We start from the raw sequence: 20,044 nt of genomic DNA on the forward strand, positions 1-20,044 counted from the left end.
AATATGTAATAAAAATATAAAAAAAAAAGAATATCTATTTGGGACATTGTTTTAGGTGAGTTCCCCAGATTTAATGTTTCATTTTACAAGTTCCCTTGGTACATGGTTTTTTTTTTGTTTTTGTTTTTGTTTTTGTTTTTCATTACAATAGGAAGGTAATATTTAGGAATCTTGTTCATAGAGAATCCAGTCCAAATGTAATTTCCTGATGGGAGAAGAGATATAGAAATAGAAATTTAATATTTCCTTTTACTATAAGACGATTAAATCAATGGATCCCTGAGTTAAGACTCCCTTAGGAATTCTCTGCTGGGGAGTCATGGCTGAGGGCATGGTATAATCCAGAGAAGGAATCTCTTTGCCAGAAAGAGGCTTCTCACAGTTCTGACAAACTTATAAGATTATCTTGCAGGACATTCTGGAATCAAGACATCTTGCACAGTTCTTCTTAATTATGAATATATCCTGGCAGCATCAGTAACTCCTAAAAATGGACCTGGGGGAACCTGAGTTTTATATGTTCATCTTCCCAATGTAGCCACATTTTACAAATCTCTGTTATCTATTTTCACTACATTATTTTTTTTTTAATTGGAGTATGGGGATAGGCAGCTGGGCGTGGTTGGTTAGGTACTGACAGGACACTGGATTTTACCATAAAACTCAAATAATAACATGTCCTTGCTTTTACCCTTCTGTCTCTAGAAACTACACTGTCCACCATGCAGACTGTTGCTAACAAAGCTTGGTCTGAGGTTTTAAAGTTTACACCACTGCTCTGCTTTTGATCATTCATTCTGATTATTTATTATTTCTATATATTTTTTGCTTTCAGGAAAATTTCATGTCCTAACACTCCCATGCATACTTTATTCACTCCTGAATTAAGGCCTATATATAGCTTGAATTGGGACATGCTAGAAATGTGCCTCCAATTGGGACATATTATACTTAAGTATATCTTCTCTATAACTACAATCTAGCTACAGTCATACTATTTTTCCCTTATGGCTCTGTGAGCAGCTTGACAGCAATGTTTGCATTTTTACCTTGTATTACAAATTAAAATACTGACAATAAAAAGTGCCTGGTATACACAGTCTTTAGTAAATCATGTATTTAGCCTGGTGGCCTTCAGTGCCAGAACAATCCTGAATAATAGACATATACAATCTAAATTATTCATAAACTATTGAAATGTTATGACAGTACATGTCCTTACCAGTTGGAATTGGGACCACAAATCAACACAGTGTTACCATGGTTGATCTCAGTCATGTATAGAGATGTGTATACTTTTGATTGCCCAAAGTACATGCTCCCAGCTGGCGTCTAAAATATCCATGCTCTCTTCACTCTTTGTTTCACTCTTCATTCTGTGGACAAGTGACCTTTGTGTGACCTAGGTGGTACCATGTTTTATGTGTTTTTGTGTGTGTGTTTAAAATGACCAAAGCATAGTGTAATACAGGGCTCTCTAGTGGTCTGAAGAACAAGTGTGCTTCACAAAGAAGAGCTTAAATTGGCTGTCTTTTAGTAGGAAGACTCAACAATTAATGTTAGTATGATCAATTCATGAAAATGTTGTGAGCAGATTCTCAAAGAAACCTAATTGTATATTTGTCAAGGAGCCAGTAATTCAGTATCTCCTCAATGCTTGCTAGTGTTTCATACAATTCCAGCAATACTGAGAATCAGCTATACTACTACACCTTTCTACTGCATCGTAGGGATGAGGACAAGCCTGGGAATACTGATGTGGATGCTACACAATGCTGAATAAGAGTGGATGCTACACAATGCTGAATAAGAACTTATGTATGTTTCACGCTTTCACTTTTTCACACTATACTTCCTGCTAAGGGGTGAGGGTACAAACTAAGTTCTCTCTAGATAGAATATGATTTGGTGTGAGTTTTTCTAAGGACTAAAAAATTATAAATAAAGACATTTTGTTTCTGAATTGGATTCAGCTGTGTGTGTTATGAGATATGTAAATTCTCTAAATATTAGTATTACTTTGATCCATTTCTTAATTATCTGAACAAATATCTGAGTGGTTACTATGCTTCAAATGTTAGGTGAAGCTCTAAGGACATATTTATCTCTAATAAGATTAAAATTCATGACTGAGGACAGACATAATAGCACTAGCTACAATGCTATGTGTGAGTGCTAAATAAAGGTGTTCACAGGGCTTCAAAAGGCCAAAGGAGTGGTAAAAATTCAAGTCATGGATAGAAGTTGATGAGAAGACCTTTCAGAAAAAAATATCCTTGAGTCAAACCTTGAAGACTATAAGTCAGTTAGGAAATTGTAAGGATGTGCCATATAAAGTACTTACTGTGTTCTGGGAGTTACGACCAAGTATAGGGGCTTGGAGGAAAACTAGATGAGAAGAAAAGGAAAAGGAAAAATACTTCTGGAAGGTGGCCTATCATGTCAAAATTAATTAAAGATGGATACTATATCTTATCATTCCAAGACATGCAAATATATATATATATATTTCAATTTTAGTATCTCATTTAAAATTCAAAACAACAAGGTAGTATGGAACAGTTTCATGAATCAGCTCTTTGTTAGAAAGACAGAAGATGTGGCCATGTGTATTATTGTTGGTATCCTCTCATCCAGGCTAAAGCATAGTTTAATCCTACCCAAAGGCAGAAATACCTAGATAACAATAACACAGTGTTATGAGAAGCCTCCTTTTTCCATATGCCGCTTAATGAGGAAGGCTATGCCTGGCATGGAGCAAATTAGATGATCCTCTTGTAGAGCTGGTGAGGTCTTGTCCATAATACTAATTTTCACATAACATATTTACTTTTATTATATTATGATGATTCTCTCCTGTGGTAGTTCAAATATCTGACACTAAAATTAAAGGCTATATATTATATATAATTTGGTGTTTGACATTAATATGCAGCTGCCAAGGAGAGGCAGCAATGAGGGGAAATGGTCATGCTTTGGAATTAACTCTTTGCTTGTTAAAAATAAGTACCCATTTTAATACAGTTTGGATTGATGTACCCAAGCAATAAAGGGACCCAGCAATGGTTTGCCTAAAAATTAATGGCAATTAAAATTTGTACTTAAAATAGTCAAACTATAAAATTTGACAAGCCCTGATTATCTTATATGATAAGGAGAAGCTTCATAATTTTAAGGTGTAATAAGTGTATGAGTTCTATATTTTGCTTGTTCTTACCATTTTTGTCAAAGGCAGCAAGCTATTTTTCATGAGTAATAAGAAGGACATTCATTTTAAGGACATTCTAAGGATGGTTGATGTGAAAGTAATGGTATTTTAAGTAATATTAATAAACCTGGGAATATTTTACTTCATAATTTTATTGATTGTTTAATAGGAAATCAATATTGTGGTTTATGAAATTGTTAAGCAACACATTTTTAATAGATATTTACTTTACATACATTTCAAATTTTATTGCCTTTCCTCATTTCTCCTCTGAAAGCCCTCCTATCCCATTCCCCCTCCTCCTGCTCACTAATCCACCTATTCCTGCTTCCCTGTCCTAGCATTCCCCTACACTGGGGCATAGAGCCTTCAAAAAGAAAAGTTTCAAAAAGTAAACAAAGAGGAGCGATGGCTCAGTGGTTAAGCTTACTGGCTGAGTTTCCAGAGAGTCTGGGTTCAATTTCCAGCCCACATAATATGGTTTACAAAAATTCATAATTCCAGTTCTAGGGCATAATATGCCTTCTCTCTTCTTCAGGAACTACAAACACTTGAGACACAGGTCTACATGCAGGCAAAGCATGCCTCCACTCCCCTCTTACACACTTTAAAATGTACAAAGACAAAAGGTCTTATTTACATTGAAAGCAGCAAGTTTCTTGTGAGTTGATAGAAGGCAACAACCATGATTTACATATTTCATATATTTAATGGTTAGTTCGTAGTTCTATGGATTCTTTTTTATTAAAAATATTTCCATCTACTTTTCAGATCCTATGTTGAGGTTTGGCCTTTGTCTATATATTGTAATGCGAGATAAGAGAATCTGCACATAAGATGCTAAGTAACCATACCCCCAAGTGATTTCTGATTGGTAAATAAAGATTCCAACAGCCAATAGCTGGGCAGAGGAGACATAGTTGGGGTTTAGGTTTCTTGAGCTTGTGATCAAAGGAGAACCATGAGGAAGAAAATGGAAGGAGGAGGGAGCAGACGTTGCCATGGGTTAGGAGTGAAGAGAACATGCCCTGTAGGCTTGCCAATTGGAGTTGAGAGCAGCCCAGAGGGAAAATAGTAATAACTCAGGGATACAGAGAGGAAAGTAGATTAGAACAGCAAGAGTGTAGTATCTGCCCAGCTTTAGTGCTGACTAAGGCTTATTGTAAATATAAAGGTTGAGTGTGTTCTTTTTAAATCTGGGAACTTAATGGTCTAAGGCTGAGTAGTAGAAAACCCGAGTCAGGACTGAATAATTTCTACAGCAATTCTATAGTGTAATTATTAAAGATAGAATTTAAGAATATAATGTGCTCATGGTGTTTAGAAACTCAGATGAATGCAGATTTCCACTGAGAGGTTTGCAGCCTTGATAAACCCACAATAGGTGATGGTCATACTCTTTTTTAACAAATCTTTTTTTTTGGGGGGGGGGGGGGTCATGTCATCATTTCAAGCCATTTAAAATAAAATGTTCTGCATTTAACTGTATTCAAAAGAACACAACCTTTGTGTACAGTTTAATTTGCCTTTCTCAATTTTTAGGGTAGATGGGGAGGAGATGAAAGTAACTTGAGGGCAATTATTTCATTTATTTTGATTATTAGTTTTTGTTGTAACTACCTCAACAAATATTTGTTAAGTTTGTTGTATAGTCAGAAGTGTAGAAGATATTTATTTCAGGAGACGGGCTGGAACATGGCTAAGATCCCACCATTTTCTCACTTTTTGGCGCAGAATGTTCTCTACTAGTGCCAAGATGTAATGAGGTGAGGGGCAGGTGTAATGGCTTTCTAACCCATAGGAGTCAGATTAATTTGCAAGGTCAAAACAGACCCAGACCAAGGCAGTCTGAAAGCAGAGGCAATAATACCACAGAGCCAAGAACATGCAGTACATCTTGGAGACAGTACATGGTTAACTTGACTCAAACGATGGTCTGTGTGCTAGAGACACCTGTGCCTGATTGGGATCAGCACATATTGACCATCAGCCACAGCGTACAAGACACCAAGGTACAGGGTCGTTACTCAAGAAATCTGGAAGTTCTGCTGACACAACAAGAGTCGTTCTAGGATACTTAAAAGGGAAGAGTGTACAACAAGGGTCCAAATTTAGACTAAGGTAAGGAGGAACAAAGAATAGAGTCCACAAATATAACTAGATGGAGATAATTGGAGGCTGCCTTAGAATAACACTGGGGCTATCGAAGAAGGAATGGCTGAAAGAGGATTTGTAAGGCAGACCCCACAGGAAAGAAAGATGAAGGAAATCTAGCCGATCATATAAGTATTACTGAGGAACTGGTAATTTTATAATGAAGAGCTGAAAATGCATGTCCAGTTACATTTCAGGGTAAGATTAGTTCATAATATATTAAACCAGAAGTGCCATGCCATCCAAAATGCCCAGAAGATCTCAGACACAGCAAGTTGAAGTTCATATAAAGTGCAAGGCATAATAAATACAGCCATCAACCTGAGTTTACAACAAAGCAAAGAAGACAGTGGGTATATGCAAGCTATTTATATTTGATAATAAAGAGGTATAACTTTTCTAAAACATTTGAGAAAACCAAAATGTCTAATGAAATTGAAAGGCTTGATAATCGGGCATTTGAAAAGGTTTGTAATTTTTGAGCAAGAATTGGGAGAGGTTATCATACAAAAGAACTTCAGAAGATGATGGGGATATAGCAAGTAGCTGAAAAATTACCAGTAAACACAATTAGACAGACAGACAGATAGATAGATAGATAAACACACATACAGATGATACACTTCTCTTTATGAAGGAAGGAGGAAGACATGGCTATACTTAGCAGTCTGCATACTTGTAGAGAAATGAAGAGAGGGAGAAGATAACAAAGCATCAGGTCTCTGACTATAGTGAAGAGCAAGTGACCCATGAAGACTGCTTTATGTAAGTCAAAGCAACTAATCCCATGACCAGACAATTGCTTCAGTGTGGAATGGCTGGAGCACTGTGATAAGTAGCTTAGTCAAAATGTTTCCAGCACTGTCTGTCAGCACACACCTTTCACCCCAACAGCTGAGAGGCAGACACACACAAGTATCTGACTTCAGTACCAGCCCAATGTACACAGTGAGTTTCAGACCAAAGAAAGAGACATAGTTAGACTATGTCTCAAAAAAAAAAAAAAATGGAAAAGGAAAAACAAATCAAAATATTTTTCTAATGAAACCCGTTACTCTTAATCTTTTGAATCTTAGCACTAAAAATTTCCAAGCTTCTTATTTTTGACAGATTAGAGACTTTAATGTCATGTTCTAGTGTTCTATATATCAAATTTTCTATGAACTCATTTTCTATGTCACAGATTTTAAAAAAATATTTTTTACTATATTTGAGGTCAAGAACTCAAACACTATCTTTTTATGTCAGCACTAATAGGAATTTTCAGATGGGTAAAGATGCATGTGGCTTTCTTAATTTCTTAAAAGAGCAGACTACTTGTAACAGTATCTACAAAATACTTAAATAATTTTAATAGCTTATCCAGAACCTCTTCTATTATTGCCATTTGCAGGGAACTATGGAGTTGGCTTGGCCTACCTACCTTGAGAGGCATGTGTCAGAGGTTTTCAAGTTTCCTTCCTTGAATCCCCAGGGCACAATGTGCCTTCTAGTTCCTGAGAGATGAATGTACTCTAAAGTGTTCAACCTACGACATTGTATTTCTTTGTATCTTCCCATAGTCATCAAGGAAGCATGGAAACTTGACAGGACAATTGGCCTTAGATATTAATCTTGTTTACTCTTTATACTCTTTATAACTTGCAACCTTCATTGTATCCTGGGAACTAAAACTGCATTCATCCTGGAAATTGCTTTTATATTCTTTTTCTAATAAAGGTATGAAAAAGATTGTTCAAAATAAAATTGTCACAGCTTCAATTGTGTTGTGGCCTCTCCAGCATGGCCTGATTCAATTCCCTTTGGCCACATCAGGTGACCTTGGCCCTGTAAGTAAGCACAGGTGCCATTAAAATGCCAGAAACTGGAACTTAGCATAGATGATTCCGTCATACATAAACTCTCGTCCGTCTACTGTGAGCCTTCAGATAAAAAGGTGGTAACGTGGACCAGCTAAGTAATGTTTACACCTGGGTATAGATCAATGTATTGGTGTTATTAATGGATGGTCCCATCACTCCAACAACCTTTCCTGGCATACTCCATAGTTAATTATGTCAAAAACCAACAACCATCCCCTGCCAAAATAATAATAATAATCCAAAGAATAACACACCCATCCTCCAAAAATACCTCTATTTCCAAGTGAAATGTAACAAAACTCACAGATAAGGATTAGAACAAACAAGTCCCATACCTAATCTGGCAATTCTGGCAAACTTTTATTCTAATGAACGTTTTTAGAGATAGTAAAATTGCATTGCTTATAGAAATACAGAGATTAACCTAGCAGGAGTACATTTTAGTGCACAGCAGAAAAGGAGTTTATCTGAAGTACACAATGGCCTTGTACTAAAAATCCCATTTGTCATGGTTTGTTTTAATGGTAAAGTGGTAAAGGCAACACTCTCATGGGTGAGAACTTTGGGTCTATTATGGAGGTAAATGATGTTGCTTTAAAGTCTTCCATGACAAGGTTAAAAGGGCTGCGAGAAGCTACTTAGTTTCTTATTTTTCCATCTAAAATAATTCTCTATGTGCCTGCACTTTCAGGCAATACTTCTCAATGCTTAATATACTTTCTGTGTTTCAAATAAAACAGTCCCCAAACAAATGTTGCATTGTGTCTTCTTTGCATCCTATATTAAATTTACTTTCATTATACCTAATGTGCTTTTAATAGTCTCCTATGGCAAGACAGTGATATTAAATGTGGGAATAAAATGTCCATGTTACCACCTTGAATTTCTAATACTGCTTTTTATCTGAAGGCTCACAGCACCTTCATGCATATGCCCATTTGTTCTTTCCTTGAGCTTTAATGTGAGCAATTTATGGCTTGAATACCAAGGTACAGCATTGTTAAGGGAATTGAGTTCACTGACAGAGTCATACAGGTAAAAATGTTTCTATGAAGACAGGAGCATTCCTTCCCTCCAGCCCAGCTGCCTCCAAGGAGAATGAGTTGGTGTCTGGGGTGGAGGTAGGGAGCCTCCAAGGAGAGTGAGTTGGTGTCTAGGGTGGAGGTAGGGAGCAAGTGCTGATAACATTTATACTGCTCTTGTCCTTTTCAGGCTTCCTCTTCCTTACCTGGACACCATCAGACGCAGGGATGTAACTTGCCCTTTTAAATGTGTCTGTCACGTTTCTCAGGATTTCCACAGACACCAGAAGGTCACCTGCATAGAAATTTTTCCTCTGGGTTAAATCCAATAGTGTCTTGGTGACCTGGGACATTCCATCACCTGCCAGCATCCGTTGCCCCTTTGCAAGGTGCTCTTTAATCTGTTATAGCCAAAAGAACAGAAAACACATCAGAATCTCCATTACTATTTCTGTACACATCTTCACCAAGTAACATCATTTAAACTGTCCAGGAAACTTTAAAATAATAATGTGACAGGATTTAAAAGAGGTAAATTTTATATATCCTACAGTTAATGGGTTAGCAACCCACCATGCAAGAACTAATGTGAAAATTGTGTATCTTTGTCAGAATTGGCAGACTTCTTGCTTTCAATTAGAATACATATGCAATAAATACATTGGGGGAAAATATATTTTAGGAGTAGAAAAAAATTGAAAATTATTCGTACATGTAACAAATCTAGGAAGTTATTTAGGAGGGCATGCTTAAGATCCTAGCAAGTGGGAGTTTGGGGCAGGATAGTGAATAAAGACTAGTCTGGGCTACTTAGTGAGTTCTGGGCATGCCCAGGTGACACGGTGACCACATTCAAACTTAAGAACACACAGATTTGGCATAGCACAATCTTCTCAGTTTCAGAAAAATCTGTAAATATTTGAGGTTTAGTATAACACAGTAGAAAGTTAGATAACTTTAACTTTCTTTTAAAAAAATAATGTCATAACAAACAAATGAAAAATAATAAAAGTCAAAACAAAACAAAACAAAAACCCTTAGTAGTAGAAGGAACTTCGGAGATGTATAATTTCAATTAGTTTGATGGCTGAAGAATTGGCTGTCATTTTTTTTGTGCTACTGATGTTACAGTGAAGATATAAGAAGAGATCAGCTGGGTACACCATATAACACCATATAATAAAGGCAAGGTATAAAAGGGAGGGAGAACAAACATCCAAGAATGGTGAATCTATACCACAACCACACTAAATCTGTAATTAAACTGACTTAAAAATAACAAAATAAGACAGCATGCGCCAGGGAAACATTAAAAAATATTAAGTTGTATTAGTTGTGATTAACAATTTTTAATAACATGTCCTCAAATCCTGTAAAGTATAATTATCAATGTGCACTGGTATTTTCTAAAAGCACAAGTTTTCTATTATTACATTTTTTAAAAAAAATATTTTTCTAATTTCTGAATTGCTTAAAAGTATAAATTATTTTCACTTATATATACACTAAATATATATTATTTCATATACTAATTATATGTATGTGTGTATGTGTACATGCGTGTGTGTGTGTGTCTACTGTGACTCTTGTGGAATATACATGAAAGCAAGAGGAAAACTTGGAAAGGTTGGTTTTTGTCTTCCTCCTGTGGGAACCAGCAATCAAACTCAGGACTTGAGACTTGGTAGCACACGCATGGAACTCTAAGTTATCTTGCCAGCCTTAACACCTGGATGGGGTATTGATTTGTATGTGCTTGGCCCAGGGAGTGGCACTATTAAGAAGTGTGGCCTTGTTGGAGTAGCCCATTTTGGAGATGGGCTTCAATACCCTCAGCCCAGCTGCCTGGAAGTTAATCTTCCTGCCTTCAGATGAAGATGTAGAACTCTCAGCTCCTCCTGTACCATACCTGCCTGGATACTGCCATGCTCCACCTTGATGATAATGGACTGAACCTTTGAACCTGTAAGCAAGCCCCAATTAAATGTTGTCCTCATAAGAGTTGTCTTGGTCATGGTGTCTGTTCACAGCAGTAAAACCCTAACTAAGACATGTGAAATCATTGTTCTCGTCTTTGCCTAGCTGTAGTCTTAATGTCACTTCCTATGGCATGAAACTAACATGTTCAATCATCACACACACACACACACAAATATATTTTGTATATTCTATTCTATTTCTTCCTTTGTCTCTTACAAAGCACCCAGATTCATTCCTTATGTTTCTGACTAGGCAAGCAATATTACTTTACACTCTGTGCTGTGTCTGGAGATGATGTGTATGCCATAGATCTTATGGGTGTTTCCCCTCAATAAGACTAATCACAAAGTTAATCTGAACCTTTAAGAATAAAGCATTTAGGCAAGAATTCAGTTTGTAATGCAAACAGTTATTGAAGGCACTGGATGGACCATCCAATCAGAGATGCAAAAGCCAGCCTTTCTCATCTGTGTTAGCAACACTTCTAGCCTGAGTCTGTATTAAATTAGCATCACTGCCATCTGACAGCTGCTTAGCAGGCTTATGTGGAATGAGCACTGCTCAGTCCAGTTCTTAACAAACAGTTACTCAGATCATTCTAGCTCTCAGAATTGGCAATAATTAGCATCTTTCTTGACATTGTTACTAAAAATTACCCACCGAAAATACTTGCAATTCATAGGATACTTACATTCATAGGATTGACATTGAGAATAAAGTGTGCTCAGAGATACTCGTTCTTTGTAACACATGCTAAATTGCAAGACACTTTCTAGTTTATTGATTGTGAGCACACCATGCAATCATTCTTAGAAACCCTTCTATCTACTGAGTTTCTAGAATAGCTGCAGTTCTAAAACTTATAATTGTGATTCTGGCACTTGCTACTTAGGAGCACTGGAAAGACTTCTGTTTTCTAGGATCATTTGATTTGTCTGTAACACTGAGAGACAGTCAGTCCTGTTGTGGTGACTGTGTTAATAGGTTGTACTTCTCTGGGATTCAATTTCCAATTCTCTTTGATTAGATAATACACACTAGTCTAGAACTGGTCTCTTACATCCGGTTCAGTAATTTCTTCATATGGCTTTAATTGGCCATTTACTCTAATTATTGATTACAGTGACAATGTACCCTGTTACACCATACTTTGAATACAAAATCCCTCTTACCCACCACTGCTATGTGTGGTATGAGATGGTTCCTAGCTCATGCTAGGATTTGAGAGTATGAGATGGTTCCTAGCTCATGCTAGGATTTTGAGAAATACTGGAAGTTTTTTTTAGAAGATTTTAATGGAATGAGGTTTTAGAAATGTTGCTGGGAATGTGTTTGGAAAATTGCTTGTCACTGGCACATTATTGACTGTATTCTTGAATTTCTATTTACCACAGGATGGGAAGACTTTCTGTGTCCCAAGTTCCCAGTCATAATCATGACATTCATTTTTTGGCAATCATACCAGACAACTATGACAAGAAACTTCGAGCCAAGAGACTCTTTCATCCTGCAAGATGGTGCTTCTTCAGATATGTGCCACAGCAATGAAAGCTCGATAACATATTAGTAAATGTTAGGCTTAATTTTTTTGTTTTCTCTTCCATTATTTAAATGTGGTTTTCCTCTCATCTCTTCTTTTAGACAAATATCCTTTTTTATTTTTTTGTTCATACATGCATCACTAGCTCTCTTGATTTCTACATGTGCTGGGTTTTACCCACAGGTTGCAGCTAATACAAAGGGCAATTCTTGTAAATCTGTGGATTGTTCTCATCCTTTGGTTTGTGAATTATCTTGTAGACCAGTGGCAGGTGTGTTTCTCCAGCAGGGAAGCCTTCAGGCAGTTCCATGATCCTGTGTCAGTTTTGCTGATTATCAAGTTAATTCCATTTGTTCTCAGTTCATGTTAGAAATTTCAAGTTTCTAAAATTGATTTTTTTTCTTTCCATTCCCCAAATTCTGAGTCACACAATTCATAGAAATGCCCTAGGTCTGAGAGTTCACATATTGTTTCTTGCCTATCAGGCCAGGGTAGCAGCAGGGTGTCTGATTATTGTAGGATCCCTAGTAGAATTCCTCTCCTTCTCTAGAAGGTGATCCTGGAATCGTTTCCATGAGGGATTTTGAATCTTAGCCTCCAGCAATTGTAGAAGGCTCACATATAACCTGATACCCCCGTAGCTTCATTCTGTAACTGGCCTTCTTTTGTTTTGTTTTTCCTTTCACTTTTTGTATGTACAGATTTCTCTCTTTTTAGTTCAGCTCTAATTTTGTTTATGAGAATAACTAGCCACCATTCAGCATGATCTCTGAAAGTCAGCTTTGTGTAACCCACAATGCCAAAATATCTGCTAATCTTCTAGTGACATCTTATCCAAACTATTTACCACTTCCATAAGAAATGGCATGAATCTTGTCTTCGTTTCCTGACTTAGCCTCTTCCCTAATTTCATAGACTGTTGCCAAATCTTCTGGATAAATTGTTACATTTCTTTTCTGCTTCGTGAAATGTACTCAGATAAGTGTAATCATGACATGATCTCTACGTTTATGCCTCCTTGAAGTAATCTCGACCTGCCTTACATCATTGTCATATTTTTGTATTATCTCATCCATTCTACTAGACTCTGAACTCCTGAAGGGCTTGGAGCACACAATCATCTTTGAGCATCCTATAAACTCTGCTGTGTAGTCTGTCACACAGGCAAGCTGTTCTATGTGCCTGCTAAACTGAAGTCAGACTAAAGTAAAAATGACTTCCCCTTTCTCTGTACAACTGTGCTACTTAAGCGTTTGCAAGATAAAGGTGGCAGCTGATGAACATTCAGTGCAAAGGGATATGTAACATTGGAAAACATTTATCTGACATAATTGCCTTGTAGAAATAATATTCCTGAGAGGAGAGGTGAACATACCAATTTTTTATCCAATACCAAATGATTAGAAAACATGAACATACAAGTAAGATTATAAAGACTGAGCAGACTGTATATATGTATTCAGACACACATATACACACACACATATACACATATATTACATATGTGTGCGTATGTGTGTATATATAACAACAATTAATGAAAAGAGAGGCCTAACATTTGAAAGTCAGTGAGGAGTTGTATATGGAAGGGTTTGGAGGAAGGAAACAGAATGGAGGGAATGGTATAATTTTAAAGTCAAATAAAGATATAAAATTAATTATTAAAAGAAATCCAACAGATGTGATTAGATAGGAAATTTTAGAATTTGGAAATCTGATTCCAAAAATTATGTGTCTAGAGTTATAGTAATTTACTTTCAATCTTTTAAAAATAAATATGAAAAAAAATGTTAACCCAAGTACCTTCTATGTGGTTGGTATGGGACTAGAAATGTTTTAAGAGATATTTTAGTTTTAAGAATATTTAACATTTTAGTTACTATAGTTATCCACAGTTCTACGTGTAGACAACAGAACCAGTCAGAGGAGCTGTCTACCAGACTCCAGCGCTCCTGAATAGTGCTGGTGCCAACAATTTTATGAAAGCAGTCTGAGCCAAATCTATCTTTGAGGTATTACCATGATTAACTTATAGTTCATAATACATTTTCACCAAAAATTACCAAAAATATTTAACTATTTAAATATTATTTAAATTCCTCACATTTTAAAAAGTTTAAATATTTTTTTCCTCATGAACAAGGTAAAAAGTAAAGAACTTTAAGAATTCAACTATATTGTTGAAGCCCTTCTAATTATTTGAACAGTAGTAACAATTTTGAAATATAATGTGTAATTATTCTTAAAAGTATTTGTCCAGAAGGGTTTGGTTTATTCAAATAATAGTTTTATTCACATAAAGTAGGATGGGGCAAATATTTGATTTTTTTTTCTGGAAGATAACTATCAATCCACCTGAGCATGTCAGAAATATTTTTTCTTGTAATTTTAGCACTCACTTTTAAAATGATAAATACCAGTAATTCTTGTTGACAATACAACAGTGACAGATGTTTGCTTCAAAGAACAAATTTAACATTTTCAGGATGGGATAGGACATGAAATTGTTACGATTCATAGTTCTGAAAGATGCTTCCTTGCTCTCTCTCTTTTGTTTCTACAGTGGGCAAGGTTCTGCAGTAAAGCCTTTTACTCCACCTTCCACTGCATGCTGCCCACTGCCTGCCACTGTTGTCTCCATTGTGTCAATACTAAACAGAAAGGTCTATCGTAGTTTCTTTTCACATGTAACACACTGGATATATCATAATGTTTATACTATTCCATCAGCAATCCTACAGTCCATCTTTAATGTATATTAAAGACTCTTATAGCTCTGAGTGGCTTCAATTAAAAGACATATACATGAAACTTCTTTCCATAAAACAGTTATCTAAATATATGTCTTTTAATTCATTTAATGAATGTGCCAATATTGTAAAGATCAAAGTCCTTCACTTGATAGTGCTTGGATATCTATTGGGCTTCTCATCACATGGTATCCTAAGTTCTAGTATCTAAGATGAATGTTTCAAAAATACAGATATGGATCAGCAATGTTGCTGAGTGGGTACTTGCTCCCAAGTCTGATATGTGAGTTAGATCCTGAAAGAAGGACTTTGAGTAGCCACTGTCTTCTAAAGAAATTTGACAGATTGGAGGTTGGGAAGAAATCTGGATCACTGAGTGAAAAACCCATGAAAGTCACATATAGCTTTTCTATACCTGTGAAGCTAACTGGATAGCTATCCATCAGCTGTCCATCCAAAGCCTGTAAGGTGAATACTGAAAGATGGGGGATTAGCATATGACAAGCACTCCTAAAGTTCCATGGTTAAAAAATTTGGTTTTTAGCCCACAGCACCATTAGGAGCAAATGGAAGCATTTAGAGATGGAACTTAGGTTCAAAGAATCTTGATCATTAGTCTCATGTATTTTAAAGATTCATAATGGGACTATATACAGTCACAATATAAAAGGTGATAGACTATTTACATGTCATAGGCCACAAATCAAATGAACAAGCAACTATGGACTGCAGCTGGGTAGTAAAAGCAAGCCCTTGCTCATTTTATTTTGCTACCTCTGGTTGTCTTTATTTAATACACACTCTTACTAAAACATCAAATATGTCATGTCCAACATCAACCTCTGATTGGAAGAAAACAAAATCTTTGAATATATTAGAATAGCAAGGAAAGGGTATATGAGGTATCCTTGTAGAAGACCATGTGTAGGGTGCTTAGTCTATTGAAGGTGGATAGAATAATTAAGAGGTAATTGGATAATACATTTTCTGTACTATCAGAGATAACAGGGTAGCTTAAAGATCCCTTAAAGGTCCATATTTAAAGGCTTGGTCCCTAACTCACAGCACCGCAGGGAACAGGTGGAAGAATTAGGAGCTGGAATCTGGGTGGAAGGACACATCTGAAGGTGGATATGATAATTAAGAGGTATCAGGATTATGGTACTTGCAATGGATACATTCACAGATGGACTCCGAACTTTGGCAGTTGGTAAAAGATGTGACTATGTTGGGAGGAGCAGTTCAGTGGAGCCATGCTTTGACTGGTTTCTGATTTCTAGGATTCTCTCCTGTGTTGCTTTCTGTGTATGGGTCACCATTAGGGGAACAACTCTGCTCCATCTTCCTTCTATTGTGTCCAGCCTAGTGAAAGGTCCTAGCAATGGGGCTAACCATGGAATGAAGCCATTGAAAGCATGAGCCCAGGTAAACATTTTTTTTTCCTTGACAAGGATTTATCACAGTGATAGAAAGTTAATCATTATAGGATGGAGTGCTTCATCTTGAACAGAGCCCGGTCTCGATACACTACAATTACATCAATGAACTGCCCAACATTCAATAAAAATGTTTAGATATGCAAAGAGACTAGAAGATCTGTCTGGTAGGAATGGAGAAAGGAAAGGTAAAGAAAAGAGAAATAAGACAGAAAAAAAGTATCCATATATTAGAGGTAGATGATAAGAAACCTAAATTAGGTATTACTAAAATCTGAAGAAAACATAGAAAAAAAACAAACAGAAAAATAGTTTTCCTGCTTTATAATGGAGAATTCCAAAAGGAATATATAATATATGTTTATATATAAAATAATTCTAGAGGTCAGTAAACTTCAGCCTGCAGTTGGAGTCTGGTTCATTGCTTGTTCATTAGCTGAAACATAGCCATTTCCATTTCTTTATATATTATTTGTTAACATGAAGCAGAGTATTCAGTTTTATCAGAATCTATATAATGTGTCATGGTAGTCTGAATGGGAAGGGCCACCATAGATTTGAATAAAACAATAGGCTCTTAGATTTGAACTGCTTGATCACCAGAAAGTAGTACTTTTTAAAAAAAAAAAAAAAGGGTTAGGTGTGATCTTATTGGAAGAAATGTGTTACTGGATATAGGCTGTCAGGTTTTAAAGAGCCCAAAACATGCTCAGCAGCAGCTTCTTTGTGCTGCCTTCATATCAGGATGTAGAACTCTTGGCTACTTCTCTAAAACCATGTCTGCCTGTGTGCAGCCATGCTTCCCTCCATGATGATAAGGGATTAGGCATCTGAAACTGTAAGCTAGCCCCAATTAAGTGCTCTTTTGTAAGAGTTCCCGTGGGCACGGTATCTCTTTGCAGCAATAGAACACTGACTAAAGATACATGTGGCGTCTCCTATTTTATCAAATTAGGAAAGAATTTTGTTTGTTCCATTATCCTATATTCATTTGGAACAGTGAAAACTCAAATAACACAAAATTCTATTAGAAGATTGTGAAAATGGTATAAAATTGACATATGCATTATTTACAACTCCAGGATTTAAATACTTTAATTCAAATCCCAAAAAGTCACTGTATTATTTTTATTAAAATAAATGAACTTCTGCCCATCTTAAAAGGAGTTAGATCCTGACACATTCTTGTTCATTATGACCTATATAGATGTGGCTGCTCGCAGCCAACCATTGGACTGAGCATGGGGACCCCAATGGAGGAGTTAGGAGAGGGACTAAAGGAGCTGAAGGGGTTTACAACCCCATAGGAAGAACAACAATATTAACCAACCAGACCCCTCATAGCTCCCAGGGACTAAACTACCAACCAAAGATTACACATGGAGGGACTCATGGCTCTAGCCGCATATGTAGCAGAAGATGGCCTTGTTGGACATCAGTGGGAGGAGAGGCCCTTGGTCCTGTGAAGGCTCAGTGCCCTAGTGTAGGGGAATGCCAGGGTGGGGAGACATGAGTGGGTGGGTGGGGGAACATCCTCATAGAAGCAGGGGAAGGGGGATGGGATAGGGGATTTCTGGGGGGCAGAAACCGGGAAAGGGAATAACATTTGAAATGTAAATAAAAAAGATCTAATTTTAAAAAGCTGGAATAAATAAATTAATATTGCCTTGGTGGGGGGGGGGGAGAAGTTACGCTCTGTAAGGTTCTATGGAATTGATGAATACTGCAATAATTCTATAGGAGATGAATCTGGCTAACTCTTGAAGATTGGCAACCTTACTGAAAATGCAATCAAATGCTTGGTCTTGAATAGTTAGCACCAGAGTGTTCACATTTTTAAATTAAATGATTTTTTTAAAGATTTATTTATTTATTATATGTAAGTACACTGTAGCTGTCTTCAAACACACCAGAAGAGGGCATCAGATCTCATTTCAGGTGGTTGTGAGCCACCATGTGGTTGCTGGGATTTGAACTCTGGACCTTTGGAAGAGCAGTCGGGTGCTCTTACCCACTGAGCCATCTCACCAGCCCGAGTGTTCACATTTTTACAAGAGATGGTGATGTAAGTAGAAATACAGGACAATGATGTCAACCAGTGTTGTAATTAGCATTAAGAGCAGTTTACAGCCAGGCAGTGGTGGCACACACCTTTAATCCCAGTTCTTGACAGGCAGAGGCAGGCAGATTTCTGAGTTTGAGGGTAGCCTGGTTTACAGAGTGAGTTCCAGGAAAGCTAGGACTACACAGAGAAACACTGCCTCAAAGGAAAAAAAAGAGTAGTTTATAATAACTGTACTGATATCAGCCCCAGTGGCCTTTGAGTGATCTCTTATTGAATCAGTGACAAGAACTCCCACATGATTACAACATTCACCCAAGAATTCTGATCTCTCCTCCTGCTTCCTCTGCTACACGCTATGTTCTAGATTTCATGAAAACATTTATAAAGAGCAGAATAGGTAGTTCTTGTTTCTTATGCTGATGCACCCTGTCAGTATTTAAAAATGCAAGGCTTGGGGTAGTTGCTTTGTCTGTTGGTACTCCTTCCTAGTTTCTTTTTGCTCATTATAGAAATAATAATTTTGCTTACTTTTCACCTTACTTATGTTCTGCTTTATAGCAACCTACCAGGGATATTATTATTATATCTTTCCCTCAAGGAAGAGTTAATAATAAAGTAGACTAACAGTCCTTTAGGTAATGTGCTGAAAATGTATGCAGTGAAGTGGTTGGCAAGATTGTGACATGTTTGTGTGGGGAGTGGGAATTTGGCAATGAAGAAAAATTCACCTGTAGATAGGGTTTGAAAGGACAAAATAAACAATTCTATTCTTAAGTTCTTTTTTGTACAGCATTTCTCCTGTCTTGGATTCCCTCTTTGTCCCTTTTCAGCTTTAACTCTTTTGCTCTATTTTTTAATTTATTTTTTAATTAGGTATTTTCTTCATTTACATTTCAAATGCTATCCCTAAAGTCCCCCAGACCCTCACCCCCTACCCACCCACTCCCACTTCTTGGCCCTGGCGTTCCCCCATACTGAGGCATATAAAGTTTGCAAGACCAAGGGGACTCTCTTCCCAATGATGGCCGACTAGGCCATCTTCTGATACATATCCAGCTAGAGACATGAGATCCAGGAGTACTGGTTAGTTCATATTGTTGTTCCACCTACAGTGTTGCAGATCCCTTTAGCTCCTTGGATACTTTCTCTAGCTCCTCCATTAGGGGCCCTGTGTTCCATCCAATAGCTGACTGTGAGCATCCACTTCTGTGTTTGCTAGGCCGTGGCATAGCCTCACAAGAGTCAGCTATATCAGGGTCCTTTCAGCAAAATCTTGCTGGTGTATGCAATGGTGTCAGTGATTGGAGGCTGATTATGGGATGGATCCCTGGGTATGGCAGTCTCTAGATGGTCCATCCTTTCGTCTCAGCTCCAAAATGCAAATCAAAATAACCCTGAGATTCTACCTCACACCAATCAGAATGGCTAAGATAAAAAATTCAGGTGACAGCAGATGCTGGCGAGGATGTGGAGAAAAAGGAACACTCCTCCATTGTTGGTGGGATTGCAAGCTTGTACAACCACTCTGGAAATCAGTCTGGTGGTTCCTCAGAAAATTGGGCATAGTACTACCGGAGGATCCCGCAATACCTCTCCTGGGCATATCTCCAGATGTTCCAACTGGTAATAAGGACACATGCTCCACTATGTTCATAGCAGCCTTATTTATCATAGCCAGAAGCTAGAAAGAACCCAGATGCCCCTCAACAGAGGAATGGATACAAAAAATGTGGTATATTTACACAATGGAGTACTACTCAGCTATTAAACAGAATGAATTTATGAAATTCCTAGGCAAATGGATGGACCTGGAAGGCATCATCCTGAGTGAGGTAACCCAATCACAAAAGAACTCAGATGATATGTACTCACTGATAAGTGGATATTAGCCCAGAAACTTAGAATACCCAATATACAAGATACAATTTGCAAAACACATGAAACTCAAGAAGAACGAAGACCAAAGTGTGGACACATTGCTCCTTCTTAGAATTGGGAACAAAACACCCATGGAAGGAGTTACAGAG

At 37.1% G+C, this 20,044-nt stretch overlaps 1 protein-coding gene across 2 annotated transcripts in view; it reads right to left on the bottom strand.

The window, feature by feature from the left end:
• The window catches only part of Adgrb3 (adhesion G protein-coupled receptor B3), a 737,533-nt gene that overhangs the window by 399,796 nt on the left and 317,693 nt on the right, over nucleotides 1-20,044 (bottom strand). For both annotated transcript variants that reach the window (XM_029468446.2, XM_021163961.3), the window contains exon 10: nucleotides 8,453-8,647. In XM_029468446.2, the coding sequence (XP_029324306.1) occupies nucleotides 8,453-8,647 (195 nt within the window). The remainder of the gene's footprint in view (nucleotides 1-8,452; nucleotides 8,648-20,044) is intronic.

This window comes from Mus caroli, unplaced genomic scaffold (assembly GCF_978045245.1).
Source record: "Mus caroli unplaced genomic scaffold, Mus_caroli_1 scaffold_1, whole genome shotgun sequence".
In the NCBI taxonomy this organism is placed as follows: Eukaryota; Metazoa; Chordata; class Mammalia; order Rodentia; family Muridae; genus Mus; species Mus caroli.